Source organism: Pocillopora damicornis, chromosome 3, assembly GCF_964200805.1.
Source record: "Pocillopora damicornis chromosome 3, jaPocDami1.2, whole genome shotgun sequence".
NCBI classification, from domain to species: domain Eukaryota; kingdom Metazoa; phylum Cnidaria; class Anthozoa; order Scleractinia; family Pocilloporidae; genus Pocillopora; species Pocillopora damicornis.
In genome coordinates, this window is record NC_142672.1 from 28,629,690 (window position 1) to 28,653,726 (window position 24,037).

Genomic DNA, 24,037 nt, shown 5'->3' on the forward strand with positions numbered 1-24,037 from the left:
TAATATCGGATTTGAAATATTTGTAAGATACGATTAAAGTTGCATTTAAATTTCACCTTTTGCTCTGGTGCATCTTCATAATTAGTCTCTCACACAAATACAGTTTCTTTTTCAAGTTGCGCTTTAAAAAGGGAATCATGAAGGCAAACATTTCGGAAGTGATTTATATGAAATGCCCTCTTAAATAACATTTCTGTGAAGAACTGACCGTAATATAACATGTTATACTCATAATCTACTGTGTGATTCTTCACCAAATACCACAGTAAGATGCTAGATCATTGAAAAGGTCTCGAAAGTGGGAACAGAATTGATATTACATTTTAAAATCTAACCTTCACTTTTTTCGCCGTTCCTTTTCCAATATTTGAAATCATTCCGCGATGCAATCAATACGTGATTACTTATTTTCAAGGTATCATAGTTTGATTTAAGCTTATTTCGAGAGGAAATCCTTAGAATGTGTTTCTTTCCAAAAGGAAAGTAATTAGTAGAATACATACTCTGTTTCGAGTGTAACTCTGTTTTTTTTATCGCAAAGAAATTATTAGCATAAAGCGCATCACGCTTTCCTCGACTTTCCGCCCCCATCAATCTCTTAAGTTTTGACGTCTCTTGCGTTTAAAATTACGAACACAGGGGCTCTTTAATTGCCTTCAATCATTAATACTGTTCCAAGACAAAGCGTTTGATGAAACATTTCTGTGAAAGCTTTCGAGGTATAGTGACAAAATTGCAAATTGACCTCAGGGGTGGGAAAGTTTACAAGTTCCAAAAATTTTCAACGGAATGAAAAAATTGGAAGCATTCTTATCTAAACAAGTAATCAAAATTAAAAGCTGCCTTTATTGTTGACGTTTAGTGTGAGAGACTAGACAGAAAAATACAACATCAATATTCAAGAAAATTTCTTGGGGGACATCCGGATCAGCTTTAACTAAAATATTACTGATGGGCTTTTTATGAAATGTCGGTTCTCAAAGAAATGTATTTCAAAACTATAAGTTTAATTGGAAAACACCAACAAAAAATATATGGTGATTCTAACGTGTAGGCATAATAATCAGGCGTGGAGCAATTCTAGTGGGTTCTGAAGACAATCTTTTGCAATGCTTTCGTGTGTAGGCTTACTTGTTATATTGATCGCGAGTGAAAAAAAGTTTTTGGCTTCGTATTTTCTAAGTTCAACACTTTTTGTTTCAAATCAGCGAAAAAAGATTAAAAAAAACAACATCAACAACAAGAAAAACCGAAAATGACAGAAAACAATAAATGAAAAACAAAGTACAACAGTTGTACTTGTCATCACGAGACATGCTGCAAACAGAGAAGTTCAGCATGATGTTTACGGTAAACAGGAAACGGCTACTTGACTTTTCACGTTTGGCGTTTTTCACTTCTTGCACTTCAGAGCGTATTTCTGAGGATATCGAGAATCGATGGACGGTCCCATAACAAATTCAGGAAAAAAAAAGAATGTTTCCAACGAATTGTTTTAAAGGAGAAATTTCTAAAAGTTTCAAAATTCGAAGTACGAGCGGTTTTTACCTAATAAAATAAGCAAATTCAGTTTTCATTTTCCTTTAGGCGGCCTTCGGAAACGAAAAACCTATCCTACAAAACAAGACTGCACAAGTAATATACTATCCTTCCATTTTAAAAGGATTTCTAATAATTTCCTTGCAACGTCTTCAAACTATCTTACTTTACAATTACGGCACGAACTTGGAACGCACTTTACAAACAAAGAGCAGTGCGAAGCTCACGGCGCTGAAGTTTTTTTCATTTTTTCAGATAATTCAGTCAATACAAAACAGTTGTTTAACCTCAAAAAAGGAATAAATAAGCTTCACTCCGAAGCACACGATTTATAATGCTTTACAAAAGCATAAAATAATAAACATTTTACTCATGTCTTCATAAAGGTGAAGCCTCCTTCCTTCACGTTGAAAAACAGCATAGAACAAACAGCAAACTTCAAAAATAGCGGGAAAAATTGGTCAGGAGGTCATTTTGCTTTTTCCTGTTTTCCGTAAATGTCGCGCTTAACCTCACCCATGTTTCAAAGAGAAAACGTTGAAACAATTTTAATCATATGGACTACTTTAAATGCCAATGAAAGAGACTCTGAAGACCTTGGGATATCTAGTTGCAGTAAAAAAAAAAAAAAAGAAAAAAAAATTGTGGGAAACAAATTTTGTAACAAACTACTTGCAGCAAACGTCTACTTCCACTGTTTTCTTGTTTTCGCTTAGTGATCTTGGGAGATATGGGAGACTTGATCTACATTCTACATCTTTAATGAATTTACACACCAGAATATATTTTTTCTATCATGTGAAACATTCTAAAATTTCCAAAAATGTTATGGGTCAATGAGACGTCATGTCATGGAAACTTTTTTCTGTTTTTTAGCCAACTTGGATTCAAAATATTTTTCTCGCAAATGCCTCGACAAGATTTCTTTCAAACAATGTTCAAAATCAGGGGATTCTCAATGATCATCGTTTAAAGCTTACTGATTTACATAGACATTCAAAATAAATAAGCAATTCTCATTGGCTGAGATCAGTAACTTAGGCACTTTCAGTACAAAAAATCCCCTTTTAGTATTTGACGCACATTGAACGTGAGCTTTGCAAATTCAATAACGAACATGCTGATATTCATTTAAGGTTTAAAGAATAGCTTTTTACCCGTGGTTAAACTTTAATTTATCGTGCCTTTGAAATTGTAAAAGTGAATATTCCATCGATAATGATATTTTATAATTAAGTTTAAAATGCAAATGAGATGTTGTTACCAACATTTGTGTTGCGTGAGGTCAGCGAGGTTTTTCAATTTCTATTTGTCTTGTTTTACTTATACTTGATACAATCAAAGTTTCCGATTTACACGGCACTTTTACCATCACATTAATTCAAACAGGATTCCGCTAAATTTACCTAATATCCTTTCAAAACTCAAATTGCAAACTCATGTTGGGTTGGCGCCTGCTGTGTTTGAATCCGACATGAAAAGGAACATTAAATTTTTAGAAACTACACTTTCACAGCAAATGTATTTTTGTTCATCATTTTTCCCGAAAAAGAGAAAAAGAAAAATCACACAGATCAAAAAGTCTATCACAGCGAATATTGTTCTGTTCTGTTTTGTCCAGTTTTCTTGAGGTCTTCGAGATAAGATTGATGTTTACATTTTCCTATTTCAATTACATATACATGTTCCCATATGGAAAATCTCCTAAATTTCTCTTAGCATTCAGTTTGGCCACAAAATCAAAAATGCATTTTCTGGTGCAGTTGAGCTTTCTTTTCATATTTTTCAAAAATTCGTAGAGGACAACCTCAGAATGGCGTTTTCAACCACAAGAAATTTGCATACGGAAATCTGTGCAATTAACGCGCCTTGACTTCCTTCCTGAAATGACCCAATATTTCATTTTAGTTTTATTAACTTAAAAAGCCGCTAGTTTGATGGGTAAAGTACTTCCTCTGTCTACCCTTTTTTTTTTTTTTACTCGCATTATTTTCATTTCGCTTAGATAGTCGATTGGTTTCATTTCAACAGGATGAAATTTTAATTTTTGATTCATGCAATACTTATTACGAATTGCTCTGGTTCTTACAAAAGGCAAACTTAACCGGATTGATTTGGTCAGATCTATTTGCATCAGGTATGACTGAAGAAAAACGTTGAAGTGATGTATGAAAGCAATATCACCCCTTGAACCTACACTTTTAGTCAAAGGCCGCATTGTTTGAGCAATTAGGGTGATTTCCTAATGTACATCTAGTTATCATTTGTCGTGCTAGATACCCCACAGTATCTAAAACAGTTGTCTATAACAGTTTATTTCTATCATTTTTTACGTTAATTACGAAGCACGTCCAATCTTCGAGTGGCTTTAGAAATATCGAGCCACCGCTAACAGCTTATGAACATCTGTTGAATTGCACGCTGGTTGAAAGCAGAACACCTTTTTTGATCGATATCTTTTCCTTTTGGATTAAGTTTTTCTTTTTACCTTTTTTTTCGTAAAATGTCAGTAGCTAATAATGTTCGACGCAGAATATCAAAGATACCACTATATCAACGGATATTGCCCTGTACAGACGTAGAAACGTATCAGCTAAATGATGAAGCCTTTTATATCATCATTCTATGTTTTAGCTTTTTCCAATTAACAGCGAAACAGTTGGGGACACCATATTGATAAACCCCGAGGGCTCTATGAAAGGAACATCTAAAAGGATGCTCGGCTATTTCAGAGATGTCAATCTTTACTTTTTCTTCTTTTTTGGTGTTTCATAAACGGAATAAACCACATGAAAGGGTTCAGCTCTGTTGGAAAGCTGCTCCAAATGGCTCTTTTGAAAGCTCTATGATCATAATTTGAATTCATCAGGTATAAAGCTTGTTGTCGTTTTGATAACGCTATCTATCTTCAATCCCTCGCAGAAGGAAGCGAGTGCGAGGAGTTTCCAAATCTTCCCAAGAGATTAATTGAAGTTCACCAAAGGGCGTACGAAACGCACATCGACATCTCTCCAACTCTCACTCGAGGAAAGGCACAGGTAATAGTCTCGTTTTAAAGTCTCACAAGGTAAGGGCGAAGGAACATGTCGACCGAACTTTTACAGAATTGCTCTACAACACATTGTGGAAGCACAACATATAACTCAAATGTAACAAGCTCTGCTCAGACACATACCCTCGAAAATTATACTACGGCAAGGCTGGAAGAGGCAGATATGCCGCTCAAAGAGGTGTTAAAACTAAGTGTAGAATTGTTAATTGCTTTGTTCGGTGTAGTGGGCAACGTCTTCGTGACAATCATCATTAGTAAAATGGGCAAGAAAACAGGAGTGGATCTCTATCTTCTTAACTTGGCCATTGCAGATCTCAGCTACCTGTTGTTAGCATTGCCTATAGGAATAATCAAACAGAAACTTCCATTTAAATGGCCTCTTGGAAAATTTTTTTGCCTGCTCCTGTGTCCTTTCACTGACGCAACCATCGGATCATCCATATGGTTTATTGCAATTATTGCCATTCAAAGATATAGAAAGGTCCTCGCTCTTCAAGCCAAACGCAGTGACGAAAAAAACACTTCCCTAAGAACGGATAAAATCGTAGTCGGGTTTGTGTGGGTGACGTCGTACTGCTTCTTTTCTATTCCACTCAACATTGTTTACAGATATCTGGAGAACGACCAAATGAAGTATTGTGGTCCAGTTTGGCCTCACTGGGATAAAACGCGTATTTTATTGCGCACGTATATCGCTGCTTTAACGTTGCTCTCTTATATATTGCCACTTTCTGTGATAGCACTGACTTATATTGGAATAGCACGCAGAATTTCTCGCAGCACCAAATTTCTGAAGGACATGAAAATGAAACAAAACGGCGATTCACAATCAAGTGATAAAGTTTTACGTTGGTCCAGAGTTGAGGCAGAGCGACTTCAGCAGAACAAACGAGTGAGGAAAGTCTTAACGCCTTTAGTTTTGATGTTTGCCATAACCATGCTTCCTTTAAATGCGATGCGTATTGTACTTGCTTCCTGGCCAGTGGTCGTCGATCATAGATACTATAATGATACCATATTCGTCCTTGTGTTATTTGTTGCGATCAATTCGTCTGCAAATCCTGTGATCTATTCACTGGTCAACAAAAACTTCCGCAAGGCACTGAAGGAACTAACACCTCGCCGACTACCTTGTCCCTTTAATTTTTTGTTACGTTCATGGCAACCTACTCAGCTATCCCATAATCAGATGCCCGCTTTTTACATAAATAAAACTTTTAAGACGTCGGAATCGGCGATTCCGAGTGCAACGTCGCAGATTTCACTGTTGGAACACTTCTCACTTAAAACTGTCAGAAGCAGCACGTCTGCAATCACCACACCTTAGTAGGACCACGGCAATGCAGAGGACCACGGCAATGCAGAGGACCACGGCAATGCAGAGAATGGCGGCAAAAGAAAAAAGACTTTTGATGTGTTCTGTTTGCATAAGAACTGCTTTAATCTGGCTGCTAAAGACATATTTCTATGCCATTCATTTAGCATCTTCCATTTGCATAGCTGTCGATTATGTGTCACGGTTCTGCTTGGTTCCAAATTTTATTCCCTCGAACGCAGGCACTGTTCTGATCATTGAAAATTAGGTACCATGCGCTTTTTCACCGAGAAGGATTTTTTTTCTGTTGATGGATTCTTGCCAGCGAGCAACCAACCTTGTAGCATAATGCCTCAAAACACTAAGACACACGAAACTGACCTTTCGTTTAGCCGACCTACTTTCACCGAGGATCGATTTTCAATCGCAAACTATGTTGAAAATGCTAAGGAGCCCCTTGGCGACCAATGGTAGTAGTTGTAGTCGTAGTAGTAGTAGTAGTAGTAGTAGTAGTAGTAGTAGTAGTAGTAGTAGTAGTAGCAGTAATAGTAGTAGTAGTATAGTAAAAGCAGTAATGGTAGCGTTAGTAGTTGTAGTTGTTGTCCTTGTAATTTTTATTTTGTGTTGTCGTTAGTTGTTCTCGGTCAGACATATGCTCCTTCACTGAGCTTTGGCAAAAGTAAATGTGTCTACGCCACCAATAAGGATGAACATGTGGCTTCGCGTTTAATTTCAAAGTTTAAAACACTTCTTTCCATAATTTTGTTCAAAGAAATCAAGATTATCAAAATTATTTTAGTTTCAATTAACCCATTTTTAAATCACCGGTAATCCTTGCAGTGTGCTTGGCTCGTTCTATCGCTTGCTCTAAATCGCATTGTGTTTCCTCCAACCTATGCATGTGTGAACAAAATATTGAAAAAGAGAAGCAAATCAGATTTCAAAACTTTTTTCCAAAAAATGGGTGAATTTAACTTCCGGCTCCTCTTTTTTTAACAATCAGGCTCAGTGCTGGATCAAAGGAATATTGAAACTAACTAAAAATCCTATTTGGGAGATAGAACTTTGCGATTTCAAAATGGCTGTAGTGATAATTGAACTTCTCGCGATGTAATATCGCCTTTGTATAAGATAGTTAAGACTAATCCCCTAACAGTATCCGGCGAGACGTTTTAGAATTATTGTGCGAAAAAATGGCATTTTGTTTGGAATGAATGGTTACAAAGTGCCGTCGTAAGTTGTCCTTGGAAAACCTTAATTCCACCTAAATTAAAAAGATAACAGTAAGTTACTATTTGCTAATTAACTGTATTCAAATGTACCGGCTTATCAGACTAAATCCTTGGCAAGAAGTGACATTAGTAGAACTGATCCGGTGATTATTGAGATACGCGCACTTTGATTGGTCGCTGATTGCGTCATATGTCGCTTTAATCACCTCGCACGAGGTTATTAGAACAAAGGCGCTAAATTTCAAAATGGCTGCCTCACGTTTTTTTTGAAGAAAATATCATTCTGAAACGCAAAAAAGACGCTAACAAGTTTGGCGTAACAGTTTTCAACAGAAAGATATGATTTTTTTTGCAGGTGGAATGAATGAACCTGTAAAATTCCAGTGGAAACTGGCCGCTTATCTTGATACGAGTAATCCAAACAATGGTAAAAAGATTTACAATTTTGAATTTTCTTAAGCGAGTCTAAAACAGAATTCGAAAGCATCTCAGCAATTATACTAAAACAGTTATTCGCCTCAGGCTCAGTGAATATTGTTGAATAATCCCCTCGACTTCGTCTCGGTTATTATTCAACAATATTCACCGAGCCTGAGGCGAATAATTGCTAAATAATACTATGTAAAAAAAATAATGCTATGGAGTTTGTAGAGGTTATACTGAAGTTACAATTTTAATTATGAAGAACGATCGATCTTGTGACGCTTTGAACTATTAGTTAATGTTCAGTAACATTTGTAGTGGTAAGGTAAGACATTATGAAAGCCTACTAAAGCTATTGTTGTTGACACGTGATTTAACTCTTTCCATTCAACGGAGTTATAAATTAGCTTCCTGTACTTCGTTTACCGTGAACAAACAACTCCTTTAGCACAGACAATGCAGTACAGTTAACTGTAGGTTGTCTTTTACATGACTGTGACAAGGAAGCTGACCATGTGGTAACCTAATTAACTGATCATTCACGGCCCAACTCTTCCACTCCACCCCCTTGTCAAGTTAAGCCAAACTCTCAACCACCCTTGAGAAACTTAATCTAAAAAGCTTCTTTATTCAGATGAAACGAAATCATTACCCTTTAGTTTCTCCCGTCGATTTCGTAACTTAAAAAGAAAGATCAAACCGACCAAAAAAAGAATAAAAAAAACGTTTGCCTCCGCCGATCCACTCCATCAAAATTCGATGAAAAACCTAGTTTTTAGAGGGTGCACACTAAGCGTATTTCATGGGGAATGCTAAGGTACCCGAAAACTCCTCTTTGTGTCATAATTTTTATGGTAATATTATAGATACCTTATTATTAGGGTTGGCGAGACTTCGTGACATCGAAAACTTTTCATGGCATAGATTTCTCATTGCTTAATTTAGCATTAGCCCGTCCTTCGAGGTTTGTTTAAAACGGTGGAGCGACGGTGTAAGCTTCCTCACGAAAGAGGCTAAGAAATTGTGTTTTACATAAAAGAGGCTATTGCGTTTAGATGACACTGACGTCCTGCTTTTTATTTTATCGGCCGGAAAATCAGAACCTTAACTAACATTTGTTCAGGGGTGCATACAAGGTTATTGTTCTGCCGGTCTCCCTGCTTTTAAGATGGAAAATAGAAGCGTACTGAGGGAGGTGCTCCAGATGATTCTGTAGGATAAAAATTTACCTTTAGGACTGGAGCCAAAATGAAAAAGTCAATGAAAAGTCAATGAAACTTTAATTTGATATACAATATAGAGTCCAGCGACGACTCATCGCTAGCCACGCTTTTGGTAGTGACTCTGTGTAGTTAAAGAAACGAGAATTCAAAGCTTTCAGTTATTTTACCAAGCACAATGGATAGATCTTAAAACGATTATTCCGAAGTTAAAATTACAAAAGTGTGGCTATTTTACTCATTAAGTATTGGGTTTCGATAGATTCCTATTTTTGAAAAACCCCGAGGCTCCGAACTTGTCGTAACCTATTTTAATTCCAGCTATCTCTGTTACCTACAATACAGAACAACGCTCTTTCATTCTGACTTTCTTGATGTTTTGTTTTCCCAATGTCTTTAACGATGTTGAATTCCCATAACAGAACATAACCAAATTGGATCCCAGATAAATCCATGGACGATAACTTTAATCAAAAGAAATCAAAAGCATAACGTGATAATAAGGGGATCGTTTAAAAAGACCCTGAACGTATCCCATGCACTTAACGAAAAATTTGCATTCAACTTATTTAGCATGACAAAAGAGAAATCGACGCAGGTATAATTTCTCTAGGATCGCCTTCCCGAGAGATGAATTTCCTAGCATCGATGCAAAAATGAAAGTGAAAAGGCAAATTAAAGAATAGTATCATCCATTTAATTACCACCCAAATGTTATATCTCGACGAAATATTTTTGTGCTCAAAAACGTTGTGTGAAGCTTTGCAAAGATTTAAAAAAGGGTGTGGCTAAGAGCTTCAGCCTGAAAGTGCACCTGTAGCACCGTTGTCAAAGTTCATTATTTGATATCCAGGTGAAGATTAATGTTTTTACAACTGAAAACAAGAAAAACAATACACGTTCCAATTAGTTTTGGCTCAAAGTTAGATACACGGACCTGCACGCATAATGAGGTTCGAACAAAATGCATTCTAAAATCGGTCTGTTTAGATTTCTTCAGTGTTTTCAGTTTGCCCAACCATTTTACGAAATCCCAAACAATCATGTGAAAAAACAGCTTTCTAGGAGAGTTTGTTTGCGTAGCGATTATTTAAGGCAGGCTAAATGGAAGCTAAAGGTGAACACAGAATGGCTTAAAACAACAAGAACATCTGGTTCCACTTACGCTGATGCAGGTCCTAGTTTCAAAAGATAAATACTTTATGCATGCTGGTTTGTGACTAATTTGTGCTCAAACCAGCTTTATTTATAAACCTCAGGTGAAGTAAACACAACAAGTTAATTTTGCCTCGAAAATGAGGAAATTCTCACGGTCCACTAAGCAACATCTATCGAACGTTTTTCATGCCATGAAATGCATCAGAAATAAGGTTTCGGTCATTCTAATCGTAAGTATTATAAGAAGGTTAAAGCATAAATACGGCTGTGTTTTTCAGGGGGTTTTCTTTATAATTTGTTATAGCTAAGCTCTTAGCTGCAAACTGCTACGTTGCCGAGGCAAATTAATGGTATGACGTGCCTGGGCGTGGACACAATAAAAATAATCGCAGAGTCAGGAAAAAAAATCAAAAGCTGTTTGATAAACCAGCGTTTCTCTATAATAAGAACATTCGGTATTGTCTTGTTGTGATGTTTAGAAAAAATTAAATGTGATTAGGAAATCTAGTCTATCGCGCGCATAAATCTTGCACCTGATTTCACGGCCAGGCCGGAAACGTATAGATAAAATTTTAAAACATGGCATTTTCGTTCATATTGTTTGAATAGTTCCCTTCTCGATAAGAAATTGCTCCTAAAATATATAACAACTAGTCTTTTTGTTTATCAGATTATATTGTTTTGATGAGAAATTTGTCTCACGAGAACTACACACCTCTTAAACTAATGTCGGTGAACTAGACGTTAAGGGTGCCTTTGTTTACCGTCATTACGATTCTTTCCTGAGATACCTAAATCTCGCATATTGGTGCAAAAGATATATGTAACTGAAGCGCAGAATTGAAGTATTTCTGTTCTTTTAATGTCTATCATGTCAATGCATCTCTAGTGGTTGTGCGGCCACGAGAATACTGAATAACAATTCTTAGCTCTAGGCTCTTTCATAGGAAGACACTAATACTGTAACTTCAGGCTTATGATCACCAAACCTCCTTAAGAACAAAAAAAAAAAAAAAAAAAACAAAAAAAAACAAAAAAAAAATCGCAGGTCAAATTTCTCAGGTGACAAGTCAAGTAGATGACCTAAATTCATACAATTTGGGAGAGTAGACTAAAGAGATAGCGAATGTGATACTTTTAACGAGGCTTCGTACACCTCTTTGGTCGAACTCTCAAGGGACTGGTTTCGACAGAATGAAAGCGCTTGATTTATCTAGTAGCATGCTATCATGTATTCGAGCGGATACCTTGGAGATGTTACATATTATACCCTTAGTATCATTTATATGTATTACGCTATTTGACTTCGTTTATGATACAAAGAGCAACTGAAAAACTCTTAGAGAATTAGAAACACCAGAAACAGAAATTTGTAGAAATCACTGAGCCATTTGATGCCGTGAATTGTTTGGAGTTCGAAAGAAAAGTACAAGAGGTACAGTTACAGTAGAAATAATTGGTTTTGTCGTTACCTTGAGCCAATTATTGTTCCTGCTTTTGTTTTGTTTTTAACCTGGTCGCATTAAGTATTTTGCTTTGTGAAAAATGGAACGATTACTTTGAAAGAGAACGCACTAAGGCAGGAAGGAAAAAAATAACGGAAAAGAAAGATCAGAATAACAGTGATGATGATAAAAGAAAAATGATAGAAAGAGAACAGGGAAGGGACTCACTAAAACTGCGTGATATGTACCACTCAGTTCAGCTGCCTGCTAAATCAAAGAAACATTTTATAGGTGAGTTCTAAAAAAAGACGGTGCATCTAATCTTAGGCAGGTCTGATTCACAGAGAAATTTTCTTTCATGCAAATTCTTTACAAAGCAGTACGTTAAAAACTCAGAAATGGTTAAAACTTTGAAATTGAAACTTAACCAGAAGATTTAAACACCTAGAAACACCTTACGCTCTGCGCAAGTTTAGAACTCACACATACATGCAGGATTCTAAGAACTGAGTCACCAGTATAGTTCTTTGTCTTTTAAGGCATTCAAATATTAACTTTCTTTTCTTTAAGACGGATTACCTGAATCTATCTGTAAAGAATATTTTAAGCGTAATTTAACTAGTTTTTTTTGCACAGATCCATCAACAACCACGCTGTTATCAAACAAGCATGAAAAACTCAATCACCTTGCAAAACTCAATCATGCTTAATGACTTCAAGAAGTTGAAGAGTGCAAAGAGTTCTGCCTAAGAAGAGGCGAGTTTTAGCAACGACCCGTGACAAAACGACCCGAAAAAAGTGACACCTTCTCAAGCTTTATTTAAATTTGGCTGCCCCGGAAAAACCACATTTGAAAGCCATCTAATTAAAAAATGACGTGCATTACATTGACACTTCTCCTTAAAAGTAAGAAGAAAAAATTGAACCGGCACGTGTCAGAAATAATGGCGACATTTTAGGCCTTATATTTGTCACATCTTATGATGTAAAATTCACGCAACGAGTTTCTAATAAGATACGATAAAAACTGTTACGGGTGTACTTTTACATATATGCATAGGAGATAATTAACTGCATTGTGCAGGGTTTACAAAAAGGGAAACTTAAACAATAATAGGTTTTTTAACAAACGGCACAGTTCTTGTACGCCAAAGACAGACGTATATTGCTTTTCTGCTCGATACTTCCTTTCGGTACTGCCAATTTTGGTTAACAAGAGAAGTTTTGTCCATGCATGTACAAACATCGACAACTAAATGCAATTCACTACCTTTTTGCAGATATCGCACAATCTTCAAAGGTGTGATTTACCATGTTATTGCAAGAAAATTTCTACGTTCGAATTTCTTAATAGTTTTGGGCCAAAACAACATTTGAAACTTATGCTTACAGCACTTTGCTTTAGTGGAAACCCTTCACATGTTACCCACAAGTTCCCTCGTGTGTAAACAAAAGAAGCGTGTATTTGAACAGGAACGGAGCCATATACTTACAAGTACGTTTTTCCGTTTGTTTTTGTGTGTGGAAGTACACAGTATACAGCAGGTAAGCGTGTGGCGAGAGGAGACACTGTTTATCCAAAACCAAATTAATTTTGAACATTTTCCATCACATAAGACATCTGCAAACTTTCGAAGGAGAAAAAAACAACCTTGAACCATTCAACAGTATTCATGGTTGCCCACGTGGGCGATATCATTAATTCAGTGTTCAGAAGGCATGCACCATTTTAGCAGTTTGTTCGAAAGTTGTTGAGTTGTACCTTAAAATGGCAACAATGAGAATACCAGAGGTGGAAAAGACAGAAATGAAAACGATTTGTAATTACTCAAGTTATGAAATACCAGTGGTTCTTTTTTACTCTGAAGACGAAACCCGTTTTCGTGTAACAAAGTTGTAAGAAGACATTGCGCTTTGGATCCAACCCAAATTTTCAGCAAAACAAGGGAAACAGATACCTAGAAGCAAATTAAGCTTTTGTTAAGTAGGAGATTTACAATTTGTACTATCGCTTAATTGCTCCCACTAAAAATGAGATGAAAAATTCAAGTCACTCATCATATAATTTAGGGAAGAACAAGAGGCGTTCTTCAGGATAGGAGTGAAAAGTAACCTCACTTACATGATAAAAACTTTGCCATACAATTTAAACCACGTTTACGAAATAAATATCAGCTTGCTAATACGTTGTTGGGGCGACATGTACATGTTGCCGATATCTACACCTTTAATCGCAAACTGCAAAATTGAAAGAGACTGTAGAAGATTATTCAAGCGTAGAAGAAACGAATTATTTTTTCAGTTCATCAGCTATCAAAGATGAATCCCTTTAAACTATTTTCCTTTTTAATTGTAAAGTATCATTGGGAATCTTATCCTCTTTATACACAAAGTTTTCTAGCCAACCATTTACTTTCTTGGGAATTTACCCCTATGGAATATTAAATAAACATATCTGCGCGTAATTTATGACCCGATTTTCTTATTGTGATTGCGACTTTTTAACGCGGTGTACAAAACACTGATCACCCTTCTAAGTGGTTTACTTTATTATTTGCTCTAATAATTTGTTTTAAGATAAAAATCCATCTGTTCTTTGGTGCCTCTACCTAAAAAGTCACAAACCAAGTTATCTGTTATGTTAGAGGGGTCTTTTAAAAAGATATTAGCATTTACAAACGAATAAAGTCCAATATTGTTATATCATATGTTGTCTATACAATGTTTTGTGTTGTCAAAAGACCAAGACTAAATATTGAGACAAGTGAGTTACGTTTACGTAAGATTAATTTTACAGTTCGTGGCGAAATCAATTTGCCCAGTGACTATTTCATAAACTTTGTATCGCTGGATAGAAAAAGCGTAAAATGAATTTTTTTTCCACTTCAATAATTCTTTACTTATGAACAGAAACATATGTTTCTGTTGCTGGGCAGTAAATTTAAGATAATAGTTTTTTTTAAAGAAGAACCATTAACACATTTTGAATATGGCCCACTTTTGAATAACAGAAGTCGTGTTCAGAGCATGGTTCCTGAACAATGAAACAAGAATGGCTTCGGAAGATAGCCAGGATGTCTGCACGTTAATAAGAAACAAAAATACTATTTAAACACGGTTTGAAGACAAAAACATCGCCATCGTGGGTAAGAAGGGTCTTAAGAAAAGAGGAATGTTTGAGAGTATTCTTTACAGAAGTAGCGTTGTCGTCTCTATTCCGTAATTGTCTGATATCACAAAGCCGAGGAATCAGGAATATGAAATCATGTAATGAGTATTCTATAGAACACAACTAAGAAGGAATGGAAAGGCGTCCATACGAATGCTAAGGACAGGTTTTAACATTAAACACACACTGTCATTTTTGGAGGAACACAAATAATTCTTCTATCGTGACTGGCTTTGCCTTTAGTCGATGCTATAATACAATGGTTGCTAAAAGCAACGAAGATTACAATCAGCTATTTCACAACAGTCAGTATTCGTTAATTAAAATGCTACAACACCACGAAGCGGGTTTCATAAGAAAAGTCAACGATATTGAAATATTAAGTGAATATAAGGCGAAAGGCCTTTTGAATGGAATACACGAAGAACAGAAGAGAATTCACCCACGTAAGACGATTTGTCCAATACCTAACTCTGAAATTTGGTGAAGTCTATCAGGAAGAAAGACTTTAAATCATTCAGTTGTAAAGAATGGCTGACCTTGGTAAAGCCTATGGGCAAATCCCCAAATTTCAATTGAGGTTCAATGGGAAATAAGACTGTACCAACCTCGATAATAACCGCAAGCAGAATTGAAACAAATCTCAGGCTTAAAGCCAAAATTTTACATTCAACTTATCCGTTATCATAAAATATCTTGTGGCTATGTGTGTTAATGTTAATCCATTTAAACACGAGCAGCGGGGCGCTGAAAGCTTTAACACTTTTACGCCTCGATCGTGACAATATATTACTTAAACTGAGAAGAACCTGGAAGAACCTGAAAGCCTTAATAAAGGTGTTATTTAATTTGAAACTCTCAGAGTTCGCACCAGTTCGATTAAAGCAGTATAAGTTGTTTAGCGCGATTTAGAAATTCCCGCAAGTCATTTAAAATTACAAAGAGTGACCAAAGTGTTTGCACGAATAACTTCGGTTTATTACCAACCTTTGTTATCCCCTTTCCAATTAGGAAGTGAAAAAAAAGATTGAGGAAAAACAATTATCGTCTGCTGGGAACGATCATTCAGTTCATTTTACATAACAATGCAAGGTATGGAACTCAATTTAGCGATGTTATTACGAAATACAAGACAACCTAAGTATATATTTGAACATGTCCGCGAAAAGGACTGCGTGTACCTTTTGACTAAGATTAGTTGGTACATTTAACGCTAAGAAAGTCAAGAAAGCCTTTGATAGTATGTTTACTCTTGCGGTCGTGTGTCATAAAGAAAGATAACATAAAATTAAAAAAGAAACGGGCAGCAGCTCTTTTTATCGCATCCATTAAAATATTTAAAGCAAACTCTGTCAAGGCTCTCAGTCTTCATCTTTAAACCTCAACTAATTTCTTCTCAGAAGGAAAACACTTTCCTTTCGGTTTTGCCTGCCTCTCGCACAAAAGCGCTCATTAACAGAATAAAACTGTTATAAACAGCAGCTATATATGTTTACACAAATTAACTGTGAGCTGATTTTTTCGTCTGATACGCTCTTCCTTTGTTTTAAAGCTCTGTAATAGTTGATGATGTGTACAAAGAAATTAACTCTTCACGATGGTGAAAAAACACACACTCACTCACAACAACTATTTCTTTAAATGAGATTCAAATTAGCAAAAAAAAAAAGATCCCATGTTTAATCACGTGTAATTAAAAACTGTAACTCAAAATACAGCTATCTCGCCGATTCCTTTGCAAAAATAACAAAACAAAACAAAAAGACTCCAAGGAAGGATTCTATCGCTTTTCCGCTTCTCGTTTTCGCGTTTTAAGCAATGTGGAAGAATCGATTGCAAATCGTTTATTGTATGCGCTTACTCATAAACATTGTTTAAAAAGCCTATCGCCATTGCTGTCTCGAAGTTATTAATTATGCTTATTTAGTCTTTGTACAAGGTCGTTAATGAAAGGACAGCCAGCAGGTACCTCTCAGAAGGAAGAATTCTTAGTAATTGGTTTTCAACGAGGGAAAAGCCTCCCTGATTTTGTGTCAAATTCAACATGTCTGTACCACCCCAATTGAAAAAAAGCTATTCCACTGAAACCTTCTCAGTAAACTTGCATCACTATTTGAATATTTTAGAAAAGCCCCCTATTTTCATTTGAATCAAATGGTTTTTGTGAAAACAACTTCATACATTGGCATCATTGCCGTCGCCCTTGGTTAGGGCGAAATAATTCCTTGGAGCTCTCACTATGCTTTTACTGGTGACCTTTTTAAATGAAAATCCACCCAGTTTTCAGGTATTAGATTAAAATAGTATCACAAGGATTTTGCATGCAAATGAAATAGCTTTTTCAGATTCATTCCATTTTTTTTTCTCTTTTTTTTAATTTCATAGTTAATTTTGTTCGGCTTACCCTGGTGACATATGTTTATGAGGAAGACAATTTTTTTTGTTTTATTCATTGTGTGCTTTTTTACTTATTCTTTAAACATTGAATCCCCCTACCAGCTAGCTGTCAGCGACTATTGAATACTAAAATTTAAGGCTTAAAAACAGAATCTATCGGAAATAGTTAAAGGAGCAAATGAAAAATATTCCTTGGTAAGTATATCTGTAATTTATCGCATAAATGGTGTTATTCGCCCTCCATTATTGAGATTATCATCTGATGGTACAAAATGAGATGGATCCCAAACTAATATAAATTCAATTTTCGATTTCAAATTTAATAGATTTTTCATAGTTTTCGGATCAGTTTTAGCCCCTAAATAGGTGTTTTGAGCAAAACTTAAGACCATTAAAAAGCTATTGTTTTCAACGTGCCAGCTGTATTTCACAACTCTGCAGCTGATCTCAGTACGCTAAACTCCCGCACAGAATTACATAAATAATTCACGAGCTCATTGTATTTATTGTTTGGGCTCTCTTATATGAAGTACCGAAAATTCGACGAGGCATTTGAAGGTTGAACAGCTTCATGTGCACTTGTGAACGCGCGATATTGAAACAAGTCGAAAGTCCGGTGATAAATCCACAACACCTTCTTCTCTTCTCATCTGCTCAGCACCGTTGATTGAAATATCAAAACGAAGCGTTTCTGACGGAAAGTAACATTTACACGCAAAGAGTCCAGAGTACGCGCCCAAAACCTGCAGATAGACCAAGCTTGAGATAAAGAGACATGGCAGATACAGATGAGCACATAAAACGTCCCATGAACGCCTTCATGGTTTGGTCAAGGACTGAACGCCGCAAACTTGCTCTCAAGTATCCAAACATGCTGAACTGTGAAATCAGCAAACTACTTGGAGCCGAGTGGAGTCGCTTAAGCGACGAAGAGAAGAAGCCCTTCGTGATGGAGGCCAAGCGGTTGCGCTCAATTCATAGCCAGAAGTATCCAGACTACTCTTACAAACCGCGTCGAAGGAAGAACAAAAATGCTCGCAGCAAAGACACCTACGCCACGTTTGGTTACAGCTCCAACTTCGATGTCCTCTCGCCCGGCTACAGCTACCCAATGCATCATTACCTCAGCCCTCACGTTCCTCCTTACAGTGAAGCCTTCGTGATGCCGTTGGTTAACGCACCCACAGCAACCGTTACTAAACGCCCATACATTCCAAGTGGATACTCTCTACCAAGCCAGGATCCTCATATTCCACCTAGCGAGTATCCGCATCACAGTCACGTTCCAGTGGCGCTTGTTTCTCCAACTTCAAGTTATCAAGCTCACACCATGTCTGAGCGAGCTCAAGAAAAGGCACCCTTATTTTCCCCGTTCCAAAGCTCGTATTTTAAGTCTTACTATGGACACGGACAATGTCCCATGGCTTCGCAAAGCCAACTAGGAACTAACATTCCTCGCTGAAGGAAATCAGCCAAGTTAGTGAAAACACGCTGCAAACTTCTGTATTTTAAACACCATAAAAACTTGTTTCCGGTCATTCGTTTTTGTAAACATATGACTCTTGAGTTCGAAGATGATATTGAAATATTCTAAACTTTGTTTATAAAATTATTTCTCAGCACGTCAAACCATAATATTCAACTAGTGTAAAGTACGTAGTTTTATTTCATTTATACACGAGTTGCATGCAATTCTTCCAGAAAAGAAGAGATTAATGAATAAAGAGGTTGTTTTAAACAGAAAGCGTTACTTTGTTTGCCATTTAATGTTGTCTGTTGGTCAAACGTTCTTATTAGACAAAACGCGACACTCGTATTAACCTGAGGGATGGGATAAACGGTAGGAATCGATTCCAAAAGGCTTCTAAGAAATGACTCGCGTTTTAACCAAGTAACAATGAAGCCCATCTCTCAAAATACTTCAACCTGTCTTAAAGAAAACAGATACCTGAATTTGTGTCATGGTGAAACAATACGACAACCAACACACTGCAATCAACTGAATAGCAAGTGGAGCCGCAGTGATATACCAAACGAAACCTTTTCTCTATCAGTATATATCATTTTGCATCGCGATACCATAGAGAGATTAAATTCCCGGATCAAGTTCCTAACAGAATTTCAAGGTAAAATACCAATGGGCGCTCTGGCGCATTAGGAGGGATTCAGAGAATAAGGTAAATCTGTTTAAAAATATTTTCACTTCAAGTTGAATTTAGTTTAACCAAAACAATAACGCCTTAAACACTGAGTAGATCAAACTTGCCAGCAAAGTTAAATGAACTAACACTAGTTCTAAAATGTAAGACAATCTTCATCTACTAAATGAAAAACGTGATCACAGCAACTATCTATAGACCTGTTTGACTAAACGATACTTTAGAGACGCTAAGTAAAATGATATTTGCTATCCTCGATTCTTGCTCTAAAGGGAGGCAACATGACGAAGATCATCACCATCGATACAACCATCCTAGTTAAAGATTTCAATTCCACTTTGGATGCATTTTTTGCTAATTAGTAAAGAAAATAACCGAAGGCAAGAGAAGGGGTGAACGGCCTTTTGATTGTCAATACTTTGTCAATCTCTCAAAACAGTGCAACTAAACCTTGAAAAAATTAGAAAAAGTTGTAATAATAAAAAAATAAAAACCAAATTGAAATTTAAGAGTAAAGATTTTGTTTGCGAGGCTAGGTACAGTAGCATTTTAAAGTCAACAATACCAGATCCTGCTCTATCATCATGGTGGCCTAGTCTACCATGAGGATATATATTTTTTATGGCTATGCAGCTCTGTGATGATCGAAAGAGAAGTAGGATCCGCTTTATAAGTCTATAAGCGTGAAGTTATCGCAAAATAGTTTAAAAAAATTATAAGAGAAACTTGATGGAATGAAAACGTTTTATACATTTGTTGATTAGCAACAGCTCAGAAAGCATTTCTAAAGTTAGAGGGTTTTCGAAGACCTTCTTTACCTCAATTTATTGCCCCTATTGTTTAGTGAAAAAGGTCGCCTTGAGTCCGCATACTTTGAATTTTGTCATTTGATACTCCAACATTTCAAAAAACCCTGGCCGAAATTACTCGTGTTAATTAAAGTACTCCAATTAAATGCGATGACGATAGAGGGCATACTCATTTCTAACTTCTAAAGGCTACAGGTGAAAGTACACACTCAAAAATAGATTTCAAATCAGAAGCGAAAATATATATTTCTATATATACACTCACACACACACACACACACACACATAGATATATGTATATATACATATGTACCCGTTTTCAAAAACGTTGCAATTTGAAAAAAATATGTAGTACATACACCGTTTGTTTTCTCATCAAAGAGCGCCTCTTTTTGACGAGGAAAAAAAAAATATATATATATTTATATAAATCTCCTGTCTACTTTCAAATTACAAAGTTCTTGAAAACTGGTTTATATATAGAAAGTCATAACGCTTTTTGTGCTACTGTTAGCTATCGCACCAAGTTAAGGCCAACAATTAAGACGTGTTCACTGGACATGGAGGAACTCTTTTTTATATGTACCGAACAATCAAATTTATCTTGAGAGAAAGGAAATATTGTTTATTCTATTGATATTGAAAGATTCTTCAACCTTTTTTAACAAACGAAAAAATTGGGTGAAAAGCACAACTTTGAATTAATTTGTAACTGTTTTCATGGTGGCGAATTCATCAACTGGCATTTCCGAAACACCTGCCCTGCCTGTTAGGCGAAAGCAATAAGAATTTACATCGCAGACTGCCATAACAAAATGGAAACCACAACAACCAAACTATGGCGAGTTTCCAAATGATGTAGATTGTTGGAGTAAAAAGAATTGCTTACCACAGAAATTTCTAAGATATATTGCCTTTTCTGTTTTAAGAAATTTTGTCTGTGCCTACATACATTCAAACGCATTTTTAGCTTGCTGACCGGAGCATTTCAATAACAAAGCACTGTTTGAATGCCAAATGCGATGAAGGACTGTTCTATTTCCAATATTGTATTATTAATTTCGAAAACCTATTTTCACACTCTCAATACCATCTTCAATTTGATGTATCAAAAAGGATGATAGTGTTTGAAAAGGATTAACCTAAATTTTGTGTTACCTGACAAAAAACGCGATTGGATTAACTCTCCGTAAGAACATTCAATTTTTTTCTTATACTAACTGAATTGTGGCCGCTAGACGGATAACCTGTAAAGAATAGCAAATGGCTTGGACTTGGGCGAACTAAAAGTAATAAATGTCCTCAGTGTCATGGTCACTTGTTATTCTTTGTTTTTAGATGAAAATTAAGAAATTCTTTCTTTGAATGGCATTCTCTTCATCGAATGATAGAAAGAGTCTCAAGATATTACCTTCTGTAATTTCTACAAGGCATAAGAGATTTATCTGTTTCATTTTGCTTCAATGCTTTATTATCTGAAAGATAAAATCAAGTTTTGGAAAGTTGTCAAATTTTCTACCTGTAATCAGTTTGCGGTTAAAAACAGGCTAGGGTATTACTTGAGCCGACAATTACAAAATGCATCCTTCAGCTGATTACAACTTTGTTACCCCCGCTAGGAAAAAATTCAGCCATGAGATAATGCGAAATAAAACGGGAGCTTAGGAGTTGTTGAGACGTTTGAAGGGAAAATTATGATGTTCTATTGCCTCACGTTTCAGATAACATTGAGGCTCGGGTGTGGCTCTTACGTGAGTATCTGTTTTTCAGACATGATTCTTTCTTTCTTTCTTCTCTTAACGGAAATCTTTCGCTCGACTTGGCAGTCCAATGTTTAAGATATCATCATTTGCCGGAAAAAAAAAACTGAGTTATCAAAAATTCTGTTTGGGTTCTCATTTAATTCAGCCCGTGCCAAAAGCACGTCTCCAACTGCCCCATTCACCCAAAAAAAGTTCACATTGGAAGCTCTAATCTAAAATTGAATTTCGACAATCCCTGTCTGGCAGCTTTAAATTTTGATCCTTAAATTGAAATTGAAAGTAAATTGTTTATTTCAAAGTTTTGATGGCAAGAGTAAGTTTCCAGGAGGACCAAAATATTTTGTCGTAAAGAAACAAACACTAGGGGTAAAAATATCTAGAATAACAATACACGAGATCCTTTCGTCACGGGAACATTGGCTCCAAAGTGCAATCGTCGCTTCGAAAGCGTAAAATAGAGCACTAAATTAAGAAAAATGAAAAAATCTTCGTAGCAGCATGAGATCTTATAGACTTCAAAGATGTGGCAAACTTGAGGGAAGAAGCAGTCGCAACAGATCTCTTTCACGGACTGCTTTGGAGTGTTGCTTCCAAAAATTTATTGAGATCACAAGCTAAAGTTCTGATCAATTTTTATTGCTACGATTTACTGAGGGGATGAGAACACTCAGTTGCAGGCATAAAAAACTTCCACTTACATTTTACAAGTTAAAGAAGAAAATACTGCCGCAAATGTGCCCTGGTGTGTGTTGGCATCAATAATTTACCAATTGCGACGGGAGGCTGGCTAAGTATGCGTATTGCATAGAGCAGGATACTATCTTCTCTTGGAAACTTAACACTTTGTCTGCTAAGCCTGTTCAAATTTACGAAATCTTGGAAAATCAATATTAAAACGGAAACTGAGTCAAGCAAAGAAAATTATACTAAAAGAGAACGCATCTTTGATGAATTTACAGAGCTCGTGCTACATATAATTAGGATTGCTCCGAAAAAAGGCTTGCGCTCTAAACGTCAGCTTTTCAAAGCAGTTCCCCTCACCTTTATCAATTAACAGTTGTTAAAGAACAAACCGTTACACTTGCCCGCCAACACAGCACAAATGTTTGCTTAGTAACCAATAACCCTGTTCCATAGATACATATTCCGATTTTCTGTTTCCTCGTCAATTGCTTCGAAATAAATGACAAGGATACTTGTTGTGACTCAAAGACCATTAGAGAAATAACAAACTTCAGAATCTTTACACAATTTGTAAAAAATTTAACAGCAACTGACAGGAAATTCCGCCCCGCTGCAATTATTTTATTTAGCGTACAAGAGGTGCAGGTGAGATAGTTAAGGAGATCCATTAAAAACAGCCTACACAATCATGATACTGTCTGAACCCAATTTAAGAGTTCTGCTTTTAAATTTAGACGTTATATAATGCAACGCGCGTGTTTCTACACGTGAGTTACGATCATCACGAGCAACAGAGCAACAGAGCAAGAAAATAATAAACTCGAATAATCCTTTCAAAATGGCGGCTAACAATAATACCATTATTTTCCAATCTCACGACGTTTTATTAATCTGCTACCAAATCTCGATTTTAAGTATACCGTCGTTATTATACAGACAGTACTACAAACCTCCGAAATTGTAAAAACTTAAGGGCTTGCTTTCAGTAAGAATCTGCACTACTTCCTCAGTCTTTTTTTTATTATTGGAGACACGAATTTAAAGTTTCAGGGGCATTGTCTCAAATCAAGTTAAGCTTAATATCATGGTTCGTATAAGTTTGTCAAGAAGGGATGTTGATAGATTTAGAAATATCTACAATTACAGAGTCGGATTTTAACAAAGCCCCTGTAAATGTCAGTCAAGATTCAAAATACAGCAGCCATTTGCTGCCAGAGAAGAATTCTGACAGGAATGAAGGGTGGGTGGAAGGAGGCAGGCAATTCATCTACAAAAAGTTGCGCTTAATTCAAGAAAGCTGCTAATTTGTCGGTTAATGCCAAGCCGACCAACTATTGATTCGCATGCTTTCCAGTGGAGCTTGTAATGCATTACTCCTCCACGTTCGTAATTACTGAACTTGGCCAAGCTAATTTTTTTTTTTGTTACGTGACAGATGATTCCTATTGCAAACAAAAACACTGTACAGCGAGCGAATTAGTGAGCAGTTTTCAACAAACGAGCATTGTTTCTAATTTGTAACGGATAACAACATGAAGTCCGTATACATAAAAGAATGAAAAAGTCGACATACAAACTCTTTCGAGGTATTCAAGAAATATCATTACCATATACAAGACAGCATTTAGTAATATACCAGTGGAAAGTAAATCGCTGCATCAATTCCTAAATC

At 36.2% G+C, this 24,037-nt stretch overlaps 2 protein-coding genes across 2 annotated transcripts; both read left to right on the plus strand.

Annotated features, from left to right (window-relative positions):
- The first annotated feature begins 3,876 nt into the window (after positions 1 to 3,876).
- LOC113666481 (galanin receptor type 1) lies at positions 3,877 to 7,926 on the plus strand. Its single transcript, XM_027182273.2, has one exon. The coding sequence runs from the start codon at positions 4,623 to 4,625 to the stop codon at positions 5,916 to 5,918; it is 1,296 nt and encodes a 431-aa protein (XP_027038074.2). The 5' UTR covers positions 3,877 to 4,622; the 3' UTR covers positions 5,919 to 7,926.
- Positions 7,927 to 17,487: 9,561 nt separating this feature from the next.
- On the plus strand, positions 17,488 to 18,694 carry LOC113666392 (transcription factor sox-3). Its single transcript, XM_027182172.2, has one exon. The coding sequence runs from the start codon at positions 17,726 to 17,728 to the stop codon at positions 18,410 to 18,412; it is 687 nt and encodes a 228-aa protein (XP_027037973.2). The 5' UTR covers positions 17,488 to 17,725; the 3' UTR covers positions 18,413 to 18,694.
- The last annotated feature ends 5,343 nt before the right edge of the window (positions 18,695 to 24,037 follow it).